This window comes from Tamandua tetradactyla, chromosome 2 (assembly GCF_023851605.1).
Source record: "Tamandua tetradactyla isolate mTamTet1 chromosome 2, mTamTet1.pri, whole genome shotgun sequence".
NCBI classification, from domain to species: domain Eukaryota; kingdom Metazoa; phylum Chordata; class Mammalia; order Pilosa; family Myrmecophagidae; genus Tamandua; species Tamandua tetradactyla.
The window spans coordinates 127,277,517-127,303,440 of record NC_135328.1 but is presented as its reverse complement, the minus strand read 5'-3'; the positions used below and the strand labels follow the sequence as shown (position 1 = coordinate 127,303,440).

Sequence of the window (25,924 nt, the reverse complement as noted above, 5' to 3'; positions counted from 1 at the left end):
GTGTCTTCATTATTTTAAATGCATAGGCACATATAACACATTTGTGATTATTTGGCTGTAGATTACCAACAAGGGAAAAGGGACCTCTGATAGAAAATTGTACTCATATTTTTGCATAAAATTGCAAAACAAGTAGAATATTTCTACATTTTTTTTTCCAAATTCTAATAAACTCTATTGAGTCTAAGGAAATATTAGCTCTGTCCATTTAAGTATTATCCATCTTCTAAAATGACTCTGAAAATCACAGTTATTTGTTAAGAAAATAAGTCTGCAACACAAAGGTATCATTAACTCACAATCTATGGCACTTCCTTTCCCAAATGAGCCTTATATTTTCTAAGACTAACTTAGAATTAGTGAATTATTTTAGAGCGAATAATAAATGAGAGTAAAGGATAGTAGGTCTGAGCAGGAATTTCTTCAAATCTTTTCAAATATATGATTTTTTAGGAGTACTCCTAACTTCACACAAATTGAACTTGGAAAATTAGTGTCTGCCAATTCTGTAAAATAATGAAAATCACATATAAATCATCAACCACCTTTGGGTCACTAAATAATTGTTCTTCGTTATTCTCTCGTTATTTGAGACTGAGTGGGCTCTGGTTATAGGTCTTTAGGCTTGACTCCTTCTCTGACTTTTGTTCTTGCCATTCAATAGGTAAGTCAGAGGCCCAGGTTGGAGTGAATAGCTGGATCCAACTTCATGGAGTTGACGCTCTTCATTTTCTCTGGATTTGCACATCACACTGAATACAAATCAGCCTTTTGTTATTGTTCCTCTTCGTTTGCCTGTTCAACGTTTTGGGGACTAATTATGCAAATCAGAATTGACTCTCAGCTTCATACACTGATGTACTTTTTCCTTAGCAATGTGGCATTCTTTGATATATTTTATTCTTCTACTGTGACACCCAAAACACTGGTCAGTTTTCAGTCCAACCAGGAAACTTTCTTTTTTGGTGGCTCCTTTGTCCAAATGTACTTTTTTTGTTAATTTGGTGTGTAGTGAGCATTTTCTTTGGCATCAGTGGCCTATGACCACTACATAGGGGTCTGCAATCCTGTACTCTAATCACTAGTCATGTTCCAGGATGTGTGCAACTGTCTGGGAGTAATGCTGTATTTGACAGGCTTCACATGTTCACTGATATCCATCATAGTTTTCTATGATTCTAATATTGATCATTTTTTTCTATGATACCACAGCTTTTTCGGCCTTGTCCTGTATAGAGATGGTGATCTTTGTCTTAGCTGGTTTCACCCCAGTTAAGTTCTTTTCTTATGATCACAGTCACTTATATTAGCATCATCTCAGACATCCTGAGGCTCCAGCCTACAGCAGGCAGGCAAAAATCTTTCTCTACCTGTGTGTCCCACCTTCTGGGTGTAACCATCTTCTATGAGTCCCTGATTTTCACATATTTACAGCCTGATGACACAGCCTCCTTGACCCTGGCACAGGTGCATCTGCGTTCTATACCATTGTCATTCGAATGCTGAATCCTCTAATCTATCGCCTGAGGAACAAAGATGGGAAAAATGTTTTCCTGACAGTTGTATACAGAAAACTATTTCCATGATCAAACTATGCATCTTCCCATTAAAACAAACCTGGATGGTTTTATTTGTTCAATTATTCCAACAATTGGGAAAATATTACAGTAACTTCACATGGCATAATATAGATTAAATGATGATTTAGAACCTTGAAATTTGTGACATGAATTATTATCCTATATGTTTTTATTGAACACTGAATCACTATAATAGGAGGCTGTTTGGGCACATCAATTATTCAGAGCATGGACATATGCAGGTAAGTAAAGCAGCATTTGAGCAGGGCCTGAAATTTATGCCTTACCACTGATATGTGAGCATGCACCCCACTGCAACTGTGTGAAAAACATTAAATTGCTGTTTTATATAGCTAGAGGTTCTGTTTCCACAGCTGTTAGAAACTGAAAGTAAAATATTAAGATATTAAGGCATGAGGACTACAAAATTTTACTAACAAAAGAAATGACAGTTGATAGCCTGATAGCAAAACAGTTAAGTGTACAGAACTAATAAAATTAAATATAAAAGAACACCTAAGGCAATACTTAAGATTCTACAAGGATTTCATGTACTAGAGTAACTTTCCAGAAACCTACAACCTCCAGATGGGTCCCTGGACCAGACAAGACCTGAAACCTAGAGGGCCCAGCCTCTTCAGAACATCAAATATTTCCATCTCCTTATGCCATATTATTGACAGACCCTTCCAACATGAGCTGGCCACAGCTCAACCCCCCTAAAGAGAGGGATAGAAAGATCAAAGGTGATGGTGGAGTTATACAAAGATAGTATTTAACTAATAAATATGATTGCTGAATCATTACATTGATATCTCTTTCCAAAAATGGCGGAATTGCATCCCATGCCAAACTTTTTTTTTTCCTTTTGTGTCTAGATTTTTTTTTATTAATTAAAAAAAATTAACTAACACAACATTTAGAAATCATTCCATTCTACATATGCAATCAGTAATTCTTAATATCATCACATAGATGTATGATCATCATTTCTTAGTACATTTACATCAATTTAGAAAAAGAAATAGCAAGACAACAGAAAAAGAAATAAAATGATAATATAGAGAAAAAATAAAAATAAAAAATACAAAAAATATATAAAAAACAGAAAAACGAAAAACACTATAGCTCAGATGCAGATTCATTCAGTGTTTTAACATAATTACATTACAATTAGGTAGTATTGTGCTGTTCATTTTTGAGTATTTGTATCCAGTCCTGTTGCACAGTCTGTATCCCTTCAGCTCCAATTGCCCATTATCTTACCCTATTTCTAACTCCTGATGGTCTCTGTTACCAATGACATATTCCAAGTTTATTCTCTAATGTCGGTTCACATCAGTGGGACCATACAGTATTTGTCCTTTAGTTTTTGGCTGGACTCACTCAGCATAATGTTCTCTAGGTCCATCCATGTTATTACATGCTTCATAAGTTTATTCTGTCTTAAAGCTGCATAATATTCCATCGTATGTATATACCACAGTTTGTTTAGCCACTCGTCTGTTGATGGACATTTTGGCTGTTTCCATCTCTTTGCAATTGTAAATAATGCTGCTATAAACATTGGTGTGCAAATATCCGTTTGTGTCTTTGCCCTTAAGTCCTTTGAGTAGACACCTAGCAATGGTATTGCTGGGTTGTATGGCAATTCTATATTCAGCTTTTTGAGGAACCGCCAAACTGCCTTCCACAGTGGTTGCACCATTTGACATTCCCACCAACAGTGGATAAGTGTGCCTCTTTCTCCACATCCTCTCCAGCACTTGTCATTTTTTGTTTTGTTGATAATGGCCATTCTGGTGGGTGTGAGATGATATCTCATTGTGGTTTTGATTTGCATTTCTCTAATGGCCAGGGACATTGAGCATCTCTTCATGTGTCTTTTGGCCATTTGTATTTCCTCTTCTGATAGGTGTCTGTTCAAGTTTTTTTCCCATTTTGTAATTGGGTTGGCTGTCATTTTGTTGTTGAGTTGGACAATCTCTTTATAAATTCTGGATACTAGACCTTTATCTGATATGTCATTTCCAAATATTGTCTCCCATTGTGTAGGCTGTCTTTCTACTTTCTTGATGAAGTTCTTTGATGCACAAAAGTGTTTAATTTTGAGGAGCTCCCATTTCTTTCTTTCTTTCTTCAGTGCTCTTCTTTAGGTGTAAGGTCCATAAAACTGCCTCCAATTGTAAGATTCCTAAGATATCTCCCTACATTTTCCTCTAACTGTCTATGGTCTTAGATCTAATGTTTAGATCTTTGATCCATTTTGAGTTAACTTTTGTGTAGGGTGTGAGATACGGGTCCTCTTTCATTCTTTTGCATATGGATATCCAGTTCTCTAGGCACCATTTATTGAAGAGACTGTTCTGTCCCAGGTGAGTTGGCTTGACTGCCTTATCAAAGATCAAATGTCCATAGATGAGAGGGTCTATATCTGAGCACTCTATTCAATTCTATTGGTTGATATATCTATCTTTATGCCAGTACCATGCTGTTTTGACCACTGTGGCTTCATAATATGCCTTAAAGTCCGGCAGCGTGAGACCTCCAGCTTCGTTTTTTTTCCTCAAGATACTTTTAGCAATTCGGGGCACCCTGTCCTTCCAAATAAATTTGCTTATTGTTTTTTCTATTTCTGAAAAATAAGTTGTTGGGATTTTGATTGGTATTGCATTGAATTTGTAAATCAATTTAGGTAGAATTGACATCTTACCATGCCAAACTTTGAAATATGTTCTACAACTAAGTGTGGTCTTGTGTTTTGAAATTTATTGCTTTCCTGTATATATTATTTTTCACAAGAAAAGAGGAAAAAGTCAATTGTGATGATAAAAAAATATTTATTCCTTCTAGCCTCCTATATTCTGTAGCAGCTGGAAAGAAAAATCTGGGAGGAACATGTGGTAGCTGTTGGCAAATTCTGGGATCTGCCCTGTAACTACTTGTTGAAATGTGCTTTGAAAACTGTTGCTTGTTTATTTCTTTGCTCTGTATATATGTTATATTATACAATTTAAAAAGTTAAAAAAAAGTAAATACAAGCCCCAGTGAAATACTGGGCCAGTTCAGTGATATGGAAGCACTAATGGGGCCATTAAGCAATATAGAGAAATCTCTTGGTAATGTGGGGTCATTTTGCTAAGATAGTAAAATTTGATAATTTATCTGTGTTTTGACATGATTTTGGTTTTTGATTACATGGAAATATTATTTGTTCATGAAGTAAAGTATGCATTCCATTAAAAACAGCAGAGCTTAATTTCCAATTAGCTATACTGTGCCTCTGTAAGGTCAAGGATATAATAAAGAAACATATGGTGTGTGTGTAGGCAAATGAAGCAATAGCTGTAGATTAGTCCCTCTAGTAGTTTAGGAATATATATATATATATATATTTGTTTTCCAAATTTGGAAGAAAATATCTGGTAATAATGTACCTACAGTTTTAAAAAGAGAAAAATTATTTTTGTATCTTGAAGGAGCAATTGCAGGGCTGAATAATTATCATTTAATGTAAACCCAGGTAAATGAACTCACCCAGACATTGTTACAAGATCCTTCAGGGTAGCTTTTACTGTACATGAATCATTTGTAGCTATCAGAAGAATGAGTCAGGACATCACATTTAAGATCTATGTTAAAAGAAATCAAAGAGTAATTTGATGAGGTTCTTTTAAAATAAAATGTATGTATAATATTTCTCTCTCTCAAATAAGCCTAAGACTATAAGCTCCTTGAGAGAAGGGAGTACTTATTCTTATTTGTTCCTCACAACATCTACCAAAGTGTCATATATAAATTTTGCAAGTAAAAATTGTTTCATTTTAGCATGTGTGAGGCTATACTTATAGATGCATTTATTTATGCCCATATGCAAATTAATGATAATTTGTTTTTTTTCCTAGCGTGTAGAAGCACAGTGGTAATTTGCTAAGGCCAAGGACTCTATTGTATTGATGTTTATATTTTTCATTGGTATTTGGACAGGCAGATACAAATTGAGATTCAGAAATACTAGTTCAGATTTAAATTTTATTCCTAGAATTATTTTCCAAATATTCCTTATGTATATGTTAAATATGGCATAGTGATTTACAGATATATTCTTTCTCAAACGATGTCTTTTCTAAAGCATTCAGATAGGGAAATAATAGTAAACAGATTTATACTTTGTATATAACTTTATGTGTTTGAATTCAACCGGTAAGGAAGTTCTCCTATTTCATATATCAAAAGTAAAATTCCTCTATAGGAGTCTTGGGAGTGACTAAAGGTAGCTTATATAATTAGATCTTTGGATGTGTGCATGTGGGGGGGGTATTTATATGTGTGAATATACGTGTGTGTTTTATCTTATTTATATTACAGCAGTCTAACTCCATGAGCTTCATTTTACAGAATAATATGTGATATTATAACCAGGTATAATATAGTGGACATCTTATGAAATGCTATGGCATTATTGTAAGGCTATATTGAGGCTACTGTCTATTTATTCACTCACTACATTTTTATTAAGATTATAAGTTTTTTCCCTCCAATAATATTGTCTGATTGATTGATTACTGTGAACATTTTAAAAAATCATTAAAAATTGTTAAACCAATTATATTTTCTGAATTTCCTTTTTGTGCCAGGAATTTTCATGTATTCTTTTTGAATATAATGTTCATTTTAAAATAATTATATAAAACATCATGGCTTCCATAGCTTATTCCTATTTATCCTGGTTATAATTTTTGTGTGTTATGTTTTTCTGCAATCGTATTTTAAGCATTCTTCCATAGATAATTTCTATAACTTGCACACTTCTTAATTTAATATTAACAAAATTATACATTTAGTTTACTGTTTTGAAATTATTATTTTCTTGCTGCTGTGATTTAAGGAGAAAAACAAAACATGCCACACTTGATTTGCCCATAATAAGATGTGTATCAATATATTTTATTGTCCAAATTGCTTAAATGTCCATACTTACAGCTGAGTGTTCTCTTTATTTATATCTCTGGTATATCTCCCATTCTCCTTTCTATCTGCTTTACCTGCCCCTTGCTGTTAGCCTTCTATAGTACCGATCTCTCCAGAGTGAGTCATGAATTTCTTTGCCACTCATTCTCTTTCTCTCATCTGACTTCCTCAAGGCTATTACTCTCTTCCATTCAGATTTTGAACTCCATAATACTTGTGACTATGTCCCCAGCAGTAAATATCATGTCTGAAACTTTCCAGATATATTTTCTTCTTTTTATATGCTGAGAAAAGACACTCAATATAAAAGATGCTTGATATATCAGGCTTTAAAATGAAGATAATTAGTTTTGTTCAGTTTAAGATACCTTTTATATCAACTTAAAAAATAATATTTTTCTAATTAGTTTTATTACAAAAAATACTTAATTCCCCCAAAACATAATATTTATTTAACATAAAATAAATAGAATGAAATTAACTTGTTGAAATCATATAATTCAGACTCACTCTAAAATCAGTACACCACAATTGGCGGTCCATTTAAAAATGAACCAATAATATTAACTGATAATTAAAGAAAGTAGTATAGAATTAGTTAGGATTTTCCATAGGAAAATTTCCTTTCAAGAAATGGAAGGGGAGAGGAAATTCAATAGAGCAGGTTTTTAAAAATACCTAAAGACAATATATAAGAAACGATAAAATAAAGAAAAATGATTTTAATGAACAAAGTAGAATGCAATGAAATTTCACTGATGCAATGAAATATAAATAAACTTTTAAAACCTAACTTATGTTGTTTATATTTAAGTGGAAAAAATTCCCCTAAAAAGACAATTATGTGAATGAATCAAAATATTAAATCCAATTAAGATATTTCTTACATAATTTTTACTAAGATACAGTGATGCAAATCTTTAGGATAGAAGAACAAAAGATAACTAATTTCATAGAAGAATTGTTTTTACTATTGCATTTACCTGAACCTCACTTCCTCTGGTCTGGGAATTTTCGTGGATTTCTTTTTCACTTATTTGAAGCTGCACAAATGTAACTTTATCAATGAGTGTTATCTGAAAATTAATTTTTAGATAACAAGCCCAACATGCTCTGTGTACTCTTCCAGTTAGTTTTTTCCATAGCATTCATCACCATCAATTCACATATGCTTCATTGCTTACTCCCATGCCAACCCACATAATAGAATGTCACTCACCTGAAATCTCCTCTCTGTTCCTCACCTGCTGAATAAAATGTTTCCAAAATGAGAACTTGAGTAAATAAGAACATAGCCCAAATGAATCAATTAAAAAATGAAGAAAGGGTGGTGCAAAAATTGCTCAGTGGCAGAATTATTTCCATGCCAGAGACCTGGGTTCAAGTCCTGATGCCTGCTCATGTTAAAAAAAAAATGAAGAAAAAGTGGGTGAAATTTTATAAAAATTTGTAGAAAAATATCAATTTACAGATCCAAGAAGTTCTGAACAACAAAAGCAGGCTTAATTCAACTCCAACACCAACACCCACACCCACACAATACCCAAATGAATGTTCAGAAAATTTACTGACAAAATCCTAAAGTACAAGAAATGCCAACAAATGTTTTTTATGATGAAAAAAATGATATCAGAAGGAAAGTTTATGATATGATTTATAGAAATGACATTTAGAGGAAAATTTTCTGAAAATCATCAGAAAAAAATTTCCAAAAGAAATGAAAAGCACCAGGCATAGGGAATATGTTAAAACTGTGCAAAAGACAACTAATTGTATATTACAAAAGGAATGATATTGAATTTTCATGTCTGTAATTTATATGAGAGTAAAATAAATGGCCGAATTTCAGGAATGAGGAGTAAATGGAATTAGGAATGCTTTAGGGTTCTTACACTTTTTGTGAAGCAGTGTAATACTACTTTTAAGTTCACTAAAATAATTTAATAATGTGAATTTTACCCCTTAGGTAAACATCAGCAATATAATAAAATGAAGTACATTTTTAAAAATCCAAAGGGAAAAATTGAATATTATATTTTTTATTAACCCAAAAGAAGCCAGGAGAGAAGGATCAAAGACCAAAAGTGATATAAATTAAAAATATCACATCAATAATTATTTTAAATGTAAGTAGAATAAACACTCAAATGAAAGGCAGAGTTATTAAAAATTAACTGAAAAGCAAGAATGAATCATGTAATATTTATAAGACAGGTAAAAAGTAAAAGGATGGATAAATATATATCCTGTGACTATACATATATAAAATTTACTGGGCAGGCCACAGTGGCGCAGTTGCAAAATTCTCACCTTCCATGGCAGAGACCCAGGTTCAATTCTTGGTGCCTGCCCATGCGGAAAAAAAACAAAAAACAAAACTACTGTGACAATATTATTAAACAAAGATTCCCTATTCCAGAGATATGATGCATAGTTTAAAATAACAAAAGAGCCAATTTATCAGAAATAAATAAAAGTACTTAATAGAGCTTAAAAACATGTATCAAAAATTGACAAAAATAAATGGAGCAATAGAAACTTGAATAAGTGTCAGGGATAAAGCACAAATTTTTTCTTGTCATTTAGGACAAGGAAGTTAAGTTCCTTTTCTGTTTCTCACTCCTGATCTTCCACCAAACTTATTTTACTATTCGAGATCTTCTGTCAGAATCCAAGCAATAAAGATTAAGTAACAACATTTTAAAAGTCATAAAATTAGTTTTGTAAATTTATCTTTCTTCAAAGTTTACTTTTATTTTTTTAAATTTCCTTTAATAGCTATGAAATTGCCTTCAACACATGGAAAGAAAACTCTCCCACAGTGTTTTTGCAATTAGTAGACAGTGCCTTTTAAGGTGGTATTAACTTAGACATACTTTATACTATCACTTGGCTTAAACCAAGGTTACTTCTGTCAAATAAATCAATGCTGGCATTTTAATCTCCATATAAACCTGTCTCAACATCACTGACTTATTGATGAAAAGAAAAATTGCATTTCCAAAAGTTCATCATAGATATTATTTTCTAACATCTTTAACCACACCAACAAATGATCTCCTGAGCTTCTAGACTGTGAGCAGTTTTTCCTGTAAGAGATTCTTCTATATCTATATGAAATTTGATTTCATTAATGTAAATTAATGCAAAATTCAAAAGACAATATTTGAACTGGATATGTTTAGAGAAAGTGAGCTTTAGCCCATTTAATAAATTAAAAATTACAGGTTTCAGCAATTATGTTTTAACTTCTCCTCTCATTTTTTGTTTATTAAAATAAAAGTTCAGTACACCACAATTATAAAAAAAGTTGCAAAAATATTGTTATAAATGAGCACAAAGATATATCTGTTATGTAGATAAATTAGGTGACCATCAAACCAGAATAAAGAGACTGCACCATGTGATGTCTCATAACATCCATTCTTCAGCAGGTGTGGCACCAACCCAGTGCTAAATACATGAAACTGTGGCTTTTACAAAAAAAGTCAACTTAGGTCAAGATTTGTTATAATAATTTAGTGATAAGATCAAAATAAATTACTGAAAATATAGTATGATAAAATTATGCAAATAAATAAATAAATATAAATAAACATATACAAGCAAGAATATAATTGGAAGAAAATATATAGAGAGAATAACAATTATGAATGATTTTTATTTTCATCTTTGAATTTTGTTTATTCTAATTTTTGTGTAACGAATAATGTTTACTCCTAAAATACTTCATACTTTTGATTATAAAAAAATTTTATTGTGAAAAATGTGCCAATGCTGTCCCTGATGGCTAATGATCTCAACTACCTGCCAGAGAGTAATTATTTCTCTAGAAATACCTTCTCTGTTACACAGTCAAAAAATTAGACAATTATAAAGGAACACCAATCATACTCAAAATTATGTGGCTTCTAAGGGGAAGGCAACTCTGTTACAAACATAACATAGATGTATAGCTCCTTGAACTTTTTTCTTTGGAGTCATGCCAAGTAATCTTCCTTGGAAATTGGTCCCCTTGGATGACCAAGTGTTGCATTATCAGCAATCTTCAATATAAGAGGTTCCGTGGCATTATCAGGGTGAAACGCAAGGCATAACCTGCTCTGTGTTCACACGAGCTCCTTGGAATACTTATGAGACACACTTTTCAAGAGAACTTTCCATTTGACCAAGATCCAAACAAAATTTTTAGGTTGAATTATTTTACCTCAGGATATAGCAAAATGCATGATCAAAAAATTAAAACTAATGTATTTGAAAAGGAACAGATATTTTGCATCAGGAACTTTGGGATTCTTATATGGTGTACACATGTTATTTGTGAAAAAAATTGATGTTAAAAAATTTCTAGCAGATACTGTTGGAAGACTTTTTCACCAGCTTTTGCTCATGGTAAGTATTATTCTCAATATTGAAATGTCTTATCCAGATCAAGTAAAATTTTGACACTATTAGAAGACTATGCATATACATATATATATATGTATCATGTAGGCCTCGCCAAAATAATTTCAGGATTTATAGATATAGAAATACAGAATTGATGGAATCCAAGACCACAATGTAAATACATTGGAAACATAGTTTTGGAATAAATTTTATTTTTAATAGTCAATTTAGGAAAGCAATTAATTTTCCAGAAATGTTAATTTCTGGAAAAAATCCATAATTTTAACACATTCAGTTAAAGTTCTCTAAGAATGAAATTTATGATTAGAAATTTGTGTCAAATAATACTGGATACAAAATCAAAGAACATGACTCATTAAAACTGTTTTCTATCATTAGTTATTACATATCTTACATTTTTCAAGGTTTTATTAAAATTATGTACAAACAGATATATTGTGCTATGTACACACTCTTCAAACTCCACCTATCTTGATAGAATCACAGAGTCAACATTTAATAGATCTGGCTCTGGAAAAGTTATGTAAAACTTTTCTGTCCTTTTTCTAATTTAAAAATAGAGATAATAGTAACACCTACTGTATAACATTTTCAGGTGTGTTAAATGTATTAACAAATTTATAAACATGTCAGATTCATTACAATTATGCAATATATTTGAACTTATATAATATCTAAATGATGATTTGTACCCAATTTATATTTGGCAGTACTACTAAAATTTGTCTGTCATATTTTGCAAACTATACTTTGTGCATGAATTCTGGAAGCACTAAACTAATTTTTTTAATGTCAGATCATTCATGTAAGCAAGAACTGTTCTCAAGTCATTTATGCTAAATATCACCTTTGATTTCCCAATATTTTATTACAGTTGAATGCTATGGAAAGTAGAAATAACACAAACGTGCCTGACTTCATCCTTATGGGATTGACAGACTCTGAGGAGATCCAGCAGGTCCTGTTTATACTGTTTTTCCTGATATACCTAATTACTCTTCTGGGGAATGCAGGGATGATACTGATAATTCACCTGGATCTCCAGCTTCATACTCCCATGTATTTTTTCCTCAGTCACCTGTCATTCCTTGACCTCTCTTACTCAACAGTCATCACACCTAAAACCTTAGACAACTTACTGAATTCCAACAAAATCATTTCATTCGTGGCCTGCTTTACCCAGATGTATTTTTTTATCTTCTTGGGTGCCACTGAATGTTTCCTTCTCTCTTCAATGGCCTATGACCGGTATGTAGCTATCTGCAATCCTCTTCACTACCCAGCTGTTATGTCCACGAGATTCTGCTGTGCCCTCATCACTGGATCCTACATGATTGGCTTTTCAGACTCATTGGTAAATGTTTTTTGCATGAAAAGTTTACATTTCTGCAAATCCAATGTAGTCCACCACTATTTCTGTGACACCACACCAATTTTAGCCCTGTCCTGCACAGACACTCATGACACTGAAATCATGATATTCATCGTGGCTGGCTCTACCTTAATGGTATCACTTATCACAATCTCTGTTTCCTATGGATTCATTTTGTCTACTATCTTGAAAATTAATTCCACTTCAGGAAAGCACAAAGCCTTCTCTACTTGTGCCTCCCACCTCCTGGGAGTCTCCATTTTTTATGGCACTATGATTTTTACATATTTAAAACCAAAGCAGTCCTACTCCTTGGGAAAGGATCAAGTGGCCTCCGTGTTTTATACTATGGTGATCCCCATGCTGAATCCACTCATTTATAGTCTCAGGAACAAAGAAGTGAAAAATGCTCTCATTAGAGTCATGCAGAAGAGAGAGGGTTCCAGGCAATTGAAATGACAGTGACACTGAACATTCAATCACATCTTTTCTTTAGTATCTTTTTGTATTACTTGTATTCTCCCTAAAATAAATGAGTCCTTTTGTTTGCATTTCTGTTGAGCCATTCTTTCTTGGCCAAACATAATCTTGAGTATTTCCAAGAACTTGTTTTCAGAGATCCATTTTCAAATTTGACCAGGATATTTATATTGAACCTGTTGCCTAAATATATACGTTTTTATAGATGAACTAATATGCAGAATAAGAAAATGTATGTTGTCTTTTAAATTATAGCACATAAATCCCCATGCACGTTCTAATCTCAGAGAATTTTATTATGGAAAATAGTTACATTTTTTCACACTGATAGTTCTCAACGCAATTCATTTATTATCTATATATAAGAAGATCATGGTTCATCATTTAGTGTGGCTTAATGCACAGGCACACAGAATGGGTTGTAGCATAAGAGAGGGTTTTTTTTTTACAATGGTAGGAAGTCCAGGTGAAAATTCCCAAGTATACCTCTGCCTAGTTATATTTTGTATAGCTTTTATACATATTGGTAACAAAAAATTAATTATCTTGGGGAATATGTTGATAGGGGTGTGCAGAACTTCATGAGTTCCCTATCTCTGTAGTTATTACTCTATAGTTATTACTACATCCTTTAGCACTTATATCCTTTAAGATGCATGGTGCATCATGCCTCCAAGTCTGGGGTGATAAACGAAAGAACATAAATAATAGTGATTAATGGATAATTTATTTGGTGTCTATTCATGCTTGGTGCATGTTGCTCCTCTGTGAGACTCAAACTTAAATACACAGCTTGCTTACACTTTCAAAGTTATCTTAAAAAATAGGGTAGATAGGGTAGTGCAATGGTGGCCCAATAGCAGAATTCTCACCTGCCATGCCAGCGACCTGGGTTTGATTCCTGGAGCCTGTCCATGACAAAAAAAAAAAAAATAGGTTAGATATACGACACACTGGCTGAGGGTATGTTCTTCAGAATCAGACATTCCAGGTTTAGATTCTAGATCAGTTTCCCTTTTAAGGTTTTTGACCTTATATAAGTCACTGATCATTTAAGCTTCAGTTTCCTCAAAAGTAAAAGATAAACAGTCACTCCAGGTCCACAGAGCTATTGTAAAGATGAAATCAGATGAGGAATGTAAAGTGCTTCATGCAATACAAATAAATGGCAGCCTTTAACATTAGAAACCTCACATTTTTGCAATATTTTGAATACATGATTAATGGAACTAACAGAAAACAGGAAACTGACCTGACCTGTCAAAACTGACCTAATCTTTTGTGGCTGATTGAACCACCCACCCTGGTGAACTAGAGAGCCCCATCTGCCTATTCCAAACAATTTCCAAAACATACAAATGTTTAACCACAGATGCTTAACTATGAGGACATTGTTGTTTTGTCGATTTCAGCAAGCCCTGTTCTATAAATATGCCACTCTCCCTCCCCTTAGTGTGGCTCTTGGTTCAGTCTGTCCTGCAGACTTGACTGCTCCTCGGGCCGTCCCTCTCAAGCTCTCTAATAAAGCTTGCCTTGTTCTGTTGAGATCTATACTTTCCTTCTTTTCAAGCATTCTCCTTCTCTACACTCCTTCACTTTCCTTTCATTTTGGTGCTGAAACCCAGGAGGGGGCTAAGGAAGGGACCTCCAGTCCCTGGCTCTTTCCCCCTCCATTTGAACCCTTCCCCTTTAATCCCTCCCTTACTTTTATTTCATTTTCAACTCCTGGCTCCTTGGGACCACGGTGACCCCCCAAGCTCACCATAGGCTAAACGGCTGGCAGAAAGTGACCCAAAGCTAACCTTTCTTAGGAGAGCATGGCTTTTGCAGCCATATTGCCATGTGAGCAATAGACCCCCATGGGTTCTTTACTGGTCTTCTCAGCACAACCCGAGCCTGAGCAATATTTAGCCCTCTGCTCTCTCATCAAAACCTCCAGATCAGGGGACTCTTGCCATTTCAGCCACTGCATCCGCTACCAACTGATTAAAATCGCCCTCGGACACTGCTGGAAGGTGAGTCTTCCTCCTTCACTCTCTCCCCACAGAGGTGCCCTGTGGGTTCTTCTCTCTGTCTCTCTCTCTCACTCTCTGACATGAACCCCAGGTTTTCCCACTCAGCTGGCCGGAGTAGGGGACACACTCCCCACCCAAAGAGGTTTCTCTTCTGAGCTCTCACAAGACAGGGGACGCCCTGCCTGGTATTTAAGGCCCTGGCCTTTTGGCCTCTCAGAGTTATCCTTTGTCCTCACTATCGCTCCCTCAAAATGGGGACCGGGACCTCTGTCCCGGCAGACTCACTTCTAGCCTGTCTTGTAAAAAATGTAAAAACATTAGGCTTAATGCCTGATTTAAAGGCCACTAAACTCCTCCGATGCTTAACCCAGACCTGGCCACAATACAATTTAAACAATCAAGATCAAGGGCCAGAATTTGGAACTTTTGACCCTGTCATTCTAAATAAACTCCATCAAAATGGCAAGTGGTCTCTAGGCCTTTTTCTATCTCCACTCCAGACCTTCCCTTTGTAGATCATGCTCTCAACTCCAACTTCTGGCTGATATCCCCACCGCCACACCGGGAAAACACTCCCCCAACCCCACCCCCACTGTCACCAACCCAGATCCTGCTGATGACTCCCCTCCATACTGAGCCCCTCCCCAAAACCCTAACCCTCCCCCTCCTATTCCCCCACTGGATATCTCCATCGAACCCTCAGCTTAAGCGCCCCAGTCAGCCTTGCCCTCTCCTCCTTACACACACTCCAAATCTACTTCAGGCTAAAACTGACTTCACCACATTTCCCTGCCAAGATGTGGCAGGAGTGGAGGGACCAGTTCAGGTTCATGTCTCCTTCTCATTGGCAGATATGTCCCCGATTGAGGAAAAATTAGGTTCTTTCTCCAAGAATCCTACCAAATATCTCAAAGAATTCATCTGCCTTACTCAGGCTTACTTCCTTACATGGTCAGATCTTTATTGCATCTTCATGTCCATCTTAATCCTGGACAAAGAGAGCTGCATTTGGCAATCTGCCCGAGAATATACAGACCACCTTCATGGCGAAAATAGAAACCATAACCCAGCTGCAGATCTGGCACTCCCCACCAGTGAGCCAGATAGGACATACCAACCCGAGGACCCTGGAATTCGGATTAGGGACCAAATGAAAGCCTGCTCACTTGAAGTGATGCTCAAGAGCACCTGTACCCAGGTAAATTATGAAAAATCTCGTAAATTACCCAAAAGCCGGAAGAAAACTCCTCCCTCTTTATGACCAGACTAACTGAGGCTGTAACAAAATACGCTAATCTGGACCTGAACACACCAGAAGGCACCTCTTCTTATGTGTACAATTTATCGGCCAGTTTGCCCCCAACATTCAAAGAAAGCTTTAGAAGCCTGAACAAGTCCCACAGACTCCACAACAGGAGCTCCTCAATGTAGCCTTCCGGGTGTTTAACAATAAGGACAAGGAGGCAAGGAGGGAAAGAGAGAAAAACCTCAAGACCAAATACCAGTTCCTAGCCATGGCCCTACAGGGTCCTCGACATGGCCCCACACTCCAGCCTCCCATCTCCCTGGGACAAAAAATCTGCAGACCCTCCTGGGGCCTGCTTCCACTGCGGCAACAAGGGGCACTGGGCAAAAGCTTGACCAAACCCTAAACCTCCCTCCAAGCCATGCCCCAGTTGTGGACAGTGGGGACACTGGGAAGTGGGGTGCCCTCAGGGGCGCACACCCTGCCCCTCGGGCCTCCCACTTACAGACCCCAAAAAACCATTTCCACAGTTACTGGAATGAGGGAGCCTGGACTCCACTGCCCTTGGCACTGAATGTGACAATCCTGGGGAGCCCAAGATAGTAGGGATGTGGCCAGCCACATCATTACCTTCATGGCTGACATGGGGGCAACACTCTCTCTTCTGAATATGTGGAAGGGACCCACAATAAAAGGAACCCAGCCTATAGTAGGAGTATCAGGAGCTATTGCCTATCCCTATGAAACCCCTTCCCTCCTCTGCTCCCTTGGAACCTCACATTCACTCACTGATTCATTATCATCCCCACTTGCCCAATCCCCCTTCTAGGAAGAGATATCCTCCATAAACTTCGAGCCTCCCTTCACATCCCACCTCTACACAAAACTGCCATCTTTTTACTCCAAACAGCGGAACCAGGACAACAATCCTGGACCAACTCCCTGCTCCCCAAGCCTCTAGACCCTATGAGCTCCCTCAATCTGACCCCCATATCAACCCCACCATTTGGGACACAGACCTTCCTCAAGTTGCTTCTCATCTTTCCCCCACCCTTATTAAGCTTCAAAACATCCATTCCACCATCACAGTGCCCCAATACCCCCTCTCTCCTTCTACCCTTAAGGCCTCCAGCCTCTAAAATCTCCCATCTTCTCAAGTCTCACCTTCTGACCCCCATCCATTCCCTCCACAACACACCCATTCTGGGAATACAAAAACCCTCAGGGCAGTACCACCTAGTTGAAGACCTTCAAAAAATCAATTCCGCTATCATTCCCACCCATACCGTTGTTCCCAACCCTTACACCCTTCTGTCCACTATCCCCTTTTACACCACTCATTTTACCTTCATCACAATCCCTCTTGACCCCCGCTCTCAGTCCCTCTTTGCATTTACATGGACCGATCCAGACTTACATGTCTCACAGCAGCTAACTTGGACTGTCCTTCCCCAAGGCTGCAGGGATAGCTCACACTATTTTGGGCAGGTGTTACAATGTGATTTCACCTCTCTCAACCTTCACCCCAGTCACTTCATTCAATATGTTGATGATCTCCTTTGTTGCCCCTCCTTAAACATAAGCAAAGCCCACACTACCGTCCTCCTCAATGCCCTTGGTTACCGTATTTCCCACTCCAAGTCTTAGCTCACCACCACCTCGGTTCAATGACTCGGTCTCCTACTAACCCCTACAACATGATTCATTCCCCCGGATCACCTAACTGCCCTCCTAGATACTCCCTTACCATCAACGAAATTGGACCTCCTCTTTCTACTAGGCCTCTTCAATTTCTTTCTCATTTGGATTCCAAATTTCTCCCTTATCACACAGCCCCTATACTCAGCCACCAAAGGAAATCTGGAAGAGCCTCTTGCTTACTTCTCCAAAATCTCTTCTCTCAGCCATCTCCAGTCTAAAAAACTCCCTTCAAAAAGTTGCCACCCTATATCTACGAACCCCCTCTAAGCCTTTCCTTCTCTATATCCATTCAAGTAAGGGAAAAGTTCTTGGACCTCCCTGTCAAAAAGCTGGAGATAGTCTACACCTGGTAGCATATCTATCCAAACAACTTGACTTGGTCTATAAAGGATGGCCCCTTTGCCTTCAGGTCCTTGCCTCAGCAGCCCTCCTCCTTCTGGAAGCAAATAAGCTTACCTTACACAGCATGACCATCTTATTTCCTCTCATTCCCTCTCTGACCTACTGAGCCACTGAGCCTTCCTCTCCCTCCCCTCACTCATATTCAACTCTTACATGTTCATTTATTAGATCTAAAAGTTAAATTACAAAGATGTAAAAACGTAAACCTTGCCACTCTCCTCCCAGACACACACCCCCATCCACTCCTAACAACATATCCCACATTTGCTCTGAAAGCCTCAACTTCAGCCAGAACCCCTTCTCCGACATCTCACATACACATATTGAGGGAGCCCCAGATTGGTTCATTGATGGAAGTTCCCATAAACAGCCCCCCCATCAAGCTGGCTATGCCATTATTCAAGGATATCATGACAACAAACAGTTTCCCACCCCACAAGGTAATTGAGACTTCTCCCATTCCCCCTAAAATGACTTCCCAGCTGCAGAGCTAATAGCCCTAACCAGAACCCTAATCCTGGCCTCAGACCTAACTATTAACATCTACACTGACTCCAAATACACATATAGCATCATACTTCAAACGTCCTAGCCTGGAGGAAAAAAAGGCTTCTTCACCCAAAAGGATATTCCTATCTCCAATGGAAACCTCATGAGTCAGCTCCTTGAAGCTACCTTAGCCCTGGTCCAGCAACTGTTATCCATTGTTGAGGCCACCAAAAAAAAAAACAAAGAAAACACAACATACATATCAGATGCTATCAACACAGCAGACCAACTGGCTAAGCAGGCAGCCCCAAGTAATCCCATCTGACAATACCTTTTTCTGGCCACCACCTGGTACCCAACAATAAAATCACCCTTCCTCTGGACCAAATCGCCTCTATTCTCCAATACCTGCATACCCTCTTCCACCCAGATAAAAGATCTCTCCAAACCTTTCTCCAAATTTACCTTAATCTAATCCCAGCTGACTATTCTCTCCTCTGTAATCTATCTGCTGCATGTTCCACCTGCTTAAAGGCTAACCCAAATTCCAACCTCTGACCACTGCCCTTTCTCACTCACCAAACTAGATGATTCCTTCCTGCATCTGATTGGCAACTTGACTTCACTCAAATACCCCCTGTGCTGGTTTGAAAGGATGTATGGACCCTAGAAAAGCCATGTTTTAATCAAAATCCCATTTCATAAAGGCAGAATAATCCCTATTCAATACTGTATGTTTGAAACCGTAATCAGATCATCTCCCTGGAGATGTGATTTAGACTAGAGTGGTTATTCAGCTGGATTAGGTGACCATGTCTCCACCCATTAAGGTGGGTCTTGATAAGTTTCTGGAGTCCTATAAAAGAGGAAACATTTTGGAGAATAACAGAGTCAGAGATAGCAGAGCAGAATGACATAGCCATGAGAAGCAGAATCCACCAGCCAGCCACCTTTGGAGATGAAGAAGGAAAATGCCTCCTGGGGATCTTCATGAAACAAGAAGCCAGGAGAAGAAGCTAGCAGATGATGCCATGTTCACATGTTCCCTTTCAGATGAGAGAGGAACCCTGACCATGTTCACCATGTGTCTTTCCAGATGAGAGAGAAACTCCATGTGAAATTCATCGGCCTTCTTGAACCAAGGTATCTTTCCCTGGATGCCTTAGATTGGATATTGATTAGATTTGTTTCGGGATATTTTCTCAGCCTTGGAACTATAAACTAGCAACTCCAATTGAGAGCTAAAACCCTGAACTGCATCAGCCTTCTTGAACCAAGGTATCTTTCCCTGGATGCCTTAGATTGGACATTTCTACAGACTTGTAATTGGGACATTTTTTCAGCCTTAGAACTGTAAACTAGCAACTTATTAAACTTCCTTTTTAAAAAGCCATTCCGTTTCTGGTATATTGCATTCCAGCAGCTAGCAAACTAAAACACCCCCTATTCGGTGGCTCAGATATCTCTCAGTTCTAGCAGACACCTTCACAGGATGAATCGAAGCCTTCTCAACAGCTAACAAAAAGGCGTCCACTGTATCTTCCATTCTAAGACGAGGAATAATTCCCTGATTTGGTCTCCCCACACCCTTTCGATCTGACAATTGCCCTGAATTCATCTCCATAGTCACTCAAAGTCTAGCATTCTATCTTAATGTCCTTGGAAATTACACATCCTGTATCAACGCCAATTCTTGAGGAAGGCAGGAAGAACCAACCACACGTTTAAAAACACCCTCACAAAACTAGCTTCCAAAACCCAGGAAACTTGGGTTAACCTACTCACCATTGCACTCTTAAAAATTAGCTCTCTCCCCAAAAAACCCCTACTCCTATATCCATCCAAACTTCTGTTCAGAAGGCTATTACCTCCTGAAATCCCCCTTCCACCTTCCCTCTCCACTCCTTTATTTTCCCCTCTCCCCTCTCACCTGAGGAAAACTCTTTGGAAATATTATGATGCACATAGCCCACAACCCACCACAAATGGTCTTGTATATCTAGACCAGCCAAACCCAAATGGACTGGTCCATACAAAGTAATCCTGCCCACTCCTACAGCCACAAAACTGGAAGGAAAGCCTTCTTCGATCCATATCTCTAATCTGAAAAAAGTCTAAAGGATTATCTGGTTGCCTACAATCACCAAAAAGCAAGAAACACCCACTGTCTCTCCATGTCCCTAACCTCCACTGCATTTAACTATTTCCTTTCCACCCTCAAAAGTGGCCTAAACTGGTACCCACATTCCATCAGAGCTCCTTCAGATCTTTTAAACCTCTGTGAAGAATTGTGGCTCCAAAACACCTTCCTGGAATTTACCCCAACCCAGATCTTTCTTTTCACTCATTCTTCTTATTCTTACACATGAAAGGCCAGCCTCTCTTCCTCTCCTTGATACTTTTCCACATTCTTTAACCCCACCCTTGACTAATTCGCCTCTCCTTCCCCCAATCCTGCCTGAGTATTTGCAAAAACACATTAACATTGCCACCACCCTCCTCAAAGAATTAAACTCTTTAGCTTCAGCATGCTGGATCTGTCTACACCTTGCCCAAACTGTGAACCAAGTCTTCCCTTCCCCTCTACCCACCTGGCTCTCAACACCTTCAGGATTTCACTTTTTAGTCACCCATGAACTTGAATATAATCTCATGCAAGGATACTAGTGGAGTAACAGTGAGGACTGGTGCAAATGAGCCACAATCAACAAGTTCCTAGAAAAACTCACTGAACTGGAACCTCCATAATGCCCTATCTGAGGCCCTGTCCAAACCCACATATTTTTCACCTATCAGGCTCTGCTCTGTGTGTCCCATTCCTTTTTCCAAGAATCAACCCCGGCAGGAAATTTAGCTTCCTCCAAGTGTAATATTACCCTAAACCTCTCCGCCCCCACATCCCACATCCAACTCCCACTTCTGATCACAGGAGTTTCTGGAAACCCATACCTCTGGATCACAGCCCCCCCACCATACTCAATGAAACTACCAAACCTGGAAGCTATTACTGTCAAGGCAGGGGACATCGCCCCAATATACTAGGCTTAAAGACCATTCTTGGTCAAACTCAAATCCGCTCCACCAGATTCCCCCCAGACTTGGAGACTCCTGACTTAGGAAAACCTTTGGTACTTTATTGACCTTATATGCTACTATTTCCTCTCCACCCTCAAAAGTGACCTGAACTGGTACCCACAGCTACAGCAGGAAATGCTACAGTAGGAAACCCCCCTCCAAATGTTAAGGCCCTAACAAAATTTTAGCCTCTTGCAGCCATGGCCCCTGGACACCCCATCTCCTTCTGGCACACCAGAGAAAACATGAAATGCCAAGGAGCACGTAAATTCTTCCCAGTTTCCAGTGTTAATTTGTTCCCCTGCCTGGCTTACATCTGGACTCTTTGGGGTATGTGGTTGAAATGCTTTCCTGTGTCTCCCCACCAACTGGATGGGAGCATGCACACTAGCCTTTTTATCACCCCACATAAACCTAAATGAAATTTCAAAACAGCTTATAGCTCTACAGGACTAAGTAAAGTCCTTAGCTGCAGTAGTACAAAACAGGCATGGGCTCAACTTCTTAACAGCTGCACATGGAGGCATTTGTACATTACTCCAAGAACAGTGCTCTTTTTATAATAAGCAATCTCACTTGGTCTGAGATGGAGCCCAACGCCTTAGAGACCTAGCTATTAGAATCAGGGATCAAGCCTCGCCTAACTCCTTCTGGCCCTTGGCAATTTCCCCTGTAGGCGCATACCCCTTATAACTCCTCTTATATGTTTTATATTGATTTTCCCTTTCCTTCCTTGTTTTATTAATCTCCTGTAAAAATTTTTGCCGGATGAATCACTGCCATCTCCTGAGCCACAACTCAAGATCATGTGAGAGCAATAGTCCTCCTCCAGGCTCACCAAGGACCTCCCCTCACAATGCCCCCCAATAAGCAGGAAGCAACCAGGTATGATGACATTGCCCCACTCCCTTCTTGTACTCCTCCAGAGTCTGGAAAGATGGAACTAGTGAAAACAGAAAACTGACCTGACCTGTCAAAACTGATCTAACCTTTCACAACTGATTGAACTTCACCCACCCTGGTGAACTAGAGAGCCCCACCTACCTATTCCAAACAATTTCCAAAACATACCAAACATTTAACCACAGATAGTTAACCACAAAGACATTGTTCTTTTGTTGATTTCAGCAAGCCCTGTTCTATAAATATGACAGTCTCCCTCTAGCGTGGCTCTTGGTTCAATCTGTCCTTCGGGTTTGACTGCCCCTTCGGCCGTCCCTCTCAAGCTCTCTAATAAAGCTTGTCTTGTTCTGTTAAGGTCTATCCATTCCTTCGTTTTGAGCATTCTCCTCCACTACACTCCTTCACTTTCCTTTCATATAACAAAGCCACTTTATAATGAAATTATATTATGTATTAATAATCTACACTATCTAATGAATGATTTCATCCTCAACTTTTTATTGCATCTACCTAAGCAAATAAGTATTTTTGTTTCACAGTTTTGTTCTTCACATATTTTCTCCTATTTTGATTTTCAATTTCTTATTTCCTATAACAAAAATTAAACTTAAATCTAAGCCAAATTTCCTAGGCTCTGCAAAATCCCACCTTCCCAAATCAGATATTTAAATCTGTCCTTACTGATCTAAACAAATAATTGAATATGTAAATAAGTTAAGGAGAAGGGATAGGTCTTCCTTGAAAAGTAGGTACAATTAGTACATGTAGAAGGAATGAGTTAAGTAGGGAGTCATCATCAGACACCACGGCAATAATCACTGCAATAAAGGTCTACTGATAAATAGAGTAATCGCAAAGTCTCAAAGCATTTCCCACAAGACACATCTTCATTCCAAATGCAGATGCAACAACTTTACAGTGGAGAAATCTGGCAGAAACCACCATAAGCAAGAGACAAGGTGTATATCAACAGCAAGACATATGGACATTGTGTACTCTCTGTCATGAGTCCCTAAGAGGGGTACATAATTATTAGTCAAACTGAAAGTGATGGTCAATGGAAAAATAACTAATTGGATTAATTCAGAATTATAAAAGTAAACATAAATGAAGAAATACTTTTGATTATTACAGTACAAAGGAGACTAGGGAATCTGAGTAAATCCTTTGTGGAATCCTGAATTGGATCCTAGAAAGGAAAAAAACAAACAAAAAATACATTTTTGGAAAATAAAAACTGGCAATAGCATATAAAGTTGTTAGGATTGTAAAAATCTTAATTTCTTAATCTTGATAATTTTACTAAGTTTAGAGAAGATGATAGTCATAATTAGGAAAAGCTGGGTGAATCATATATAAGCATAGTCACTGTTGCTTATATAACCTTTTTATAAGGTTATAATAGCTTTAGCTATTTAAAATAAAATGTGAGAAACAAATCTGTTGACCACTAGATAATTTGTTCTCTATTGAACTCACAGAAGAATTAAACTATTAGCAGTATAGTGGCAATCAGCTATTAAATTATCAGTCTGCAACATGAAAATAAGAAATATATTTAATTTATTTACTACTTAAATCAGAATCAAGTACAAAATAAGAAAGGCTCCCCTTTGGTCTCAGTAAAACATATTTCTTTTGATCCAATCTGATCCCATCACTCACCAAACTTTGTATTATGTTATAATATTCTATTTACATAAAAGAAAATTATTAGCACAGTACTTTGATATTTATTGATTTGAACAAGAGACAACATGGTAGTTTTGACGTTCAAAATAGTCATTAAAATCATTTCTACTTCTACCAGAGTGTTTTAATTGGTCAGTATGAGTAAATTTATTGCCCAAGGAATGAGTTAAAACACTAGAATAGAGTGCAGTGTGTTCCTTGGCAAGCAAGAAAGAGAAAGAAGGGGAAACAAACAGAAGGGAAGGGGAAATAAAAGGAGAAGTCAAAGTAGGAATTAACATTAAATAGGGGTTCAATACATGTGAGTCATTATGTTAAGGACATTGCATAGATGGACTCATTTCATTCTTCCAAAAACTTATGAGATTGTTTTTATCACCATCCCAACTATGTACATGAGAAAACTGAGATATAGAGAGGCTAAAAAGACAGCCATGTTTCACGTGGCTATTAGGTGTCTAAATTTGAATTCACTGATACTCAATAAATGAAAAGCAAACGTGATTAAAAATCCCCTTTTTAAAAATCTTAAGCCATGTATGAAGTTTTTGGCTCAAATTATACAGCATAAGTTAAATTTAAATGACTTTTTATTGACTGATATGACTGGATTTCTCAAGCATCATTATATAGAAATGAAGTTGGAAAATCCAAAAAGGAAAACAGGAAGATCTTGAAATAGAGATCTTATCTCAAAACAGGAAGAATTAGAAAAACAAGAGCAAACTAAACCCAAAGTGATATTAAGGCAAGAAATAACACAGAAGAGAACAGAGAGAAATTAGTGAATTAAAAAATCAAATAAACCAAACTAAAACTTGGACTGGGAAAAGCTCAGTAAAATCGGAAAATGTTTATCTAAAGTGACAAAGCAAAAACAGAACACATACTAACAAAACTCAGAAAAGAAAAGGGGGATATAACTACTCACCAAAAAGATCTCACCCCCTATTGGAGATTCCCATGAACACAGGGTGTGCAACTAAACAGACCCTCAACGTTAAATCCGGAAATGCTCTTTTTCTTGGGGCCTCCCTGTCTCTTCTCGCTCGTAGCCGCCAACCAGGGGCACAGCGCACAAATTGCCAAGGCCTCAGGCCCTATGCTCCCCCTCACCCCTATCCCGGCACCCGCACCGTGGCCTCCAGCGCACCACCCCACAGCACCCGACAATCTCAGCAGGGCAAGGCGGCTGGAAGCGTCCCGGGCGGTCCCTGACTCTCTCGGAAAGGAAGACACGCAGGACAGCCCTGTGATCCCAAGGCCGCGCAGGGATGCGGGTGGGGAGCCGGAGGGCCCAGGCTCGGGTGCTGCTTGCAGGGTGGGATGACATAGGTCTCACACACCGGGTCCAACACAGGGCCCACAGCCCCTGCGTCACAAAGGTCCGAGGCAGTCGGGCGGGGGGAGGGGCCGCGGGAGGTGGAGCTGAGCAGGAGGCCCCGCCCACTGCCCTGCCCCGGTCCAGGCGGTGGCGGCGGCAACTGCGGTTCAGGGAACCCCACCGAGGGTCTGGTGCCCCTCCTTTCCAGCGGTCCCGGGCTTCTGGCAGACGGAGACCAACCGCCGTGGCCAGCACGAAGTCATC

General features: G+C 38.1%; 2 protein-coding genes across 13 annotated transcripts in view; one reads left to right on the top strand and one right to left on the bottom strand.

The window, feature by feature from the left end:
- LOC143673834 (uncharacterized) overlaps positions 1–25,700 on the bottom strand; it is a 110,088-nt gene extending 84,388 nt beyond the window's left edge. For 3 of the 12 annotated variants that reach the window (XR_013170683.1, XR_013170679.1, XR_013170680.1), the window contains exons 1-4: positions 25,268–25,700; positions 13,686–13,721; positions 7,771–7,795; positions 5,118–5,212 (exon numbers count right to left, since the gene is read on the bottom strand). Coding sequence is in view for 2 of the 12 variants with exons in the window: in XM_077148846.1 (XP_077004961.1) it covers positions 1,517–1,523; positions 13,686–13,721; positions 25,473–25,669 (240 nt within the window). In the remaining 10 variants the exon portion in view is untranslated. Of the gene's footprint in view, positions 1–504; positions 1,524–5,117; positions 5,213–6,561; positions 6,836–7,770; positions 7,796–13,685; positions 13,722–25,267 lie in introns of those variants that run through there. The other 9 variants (XR_013170685.1, XR_013170686.1, XR_013170681.1 and 6 more) reach the window with 8 other exon arrangements.
- Positions 11,788–12,792, top strand: LOC143673833 (olfactory receptor 8H1-like). Its single transcript, XM_077148844.1, has one exon. It carries the CDS (start codon positions 11,845–11,847, stop codon positions 12,790–12,792), a length of 948 nt encoding a protein of 315 aa, XP_077004959.1. The 5' UTR covers positions 11,788–11,844.
- Positions 25,701–25,924: the final 224 nt, after the last annotated feature.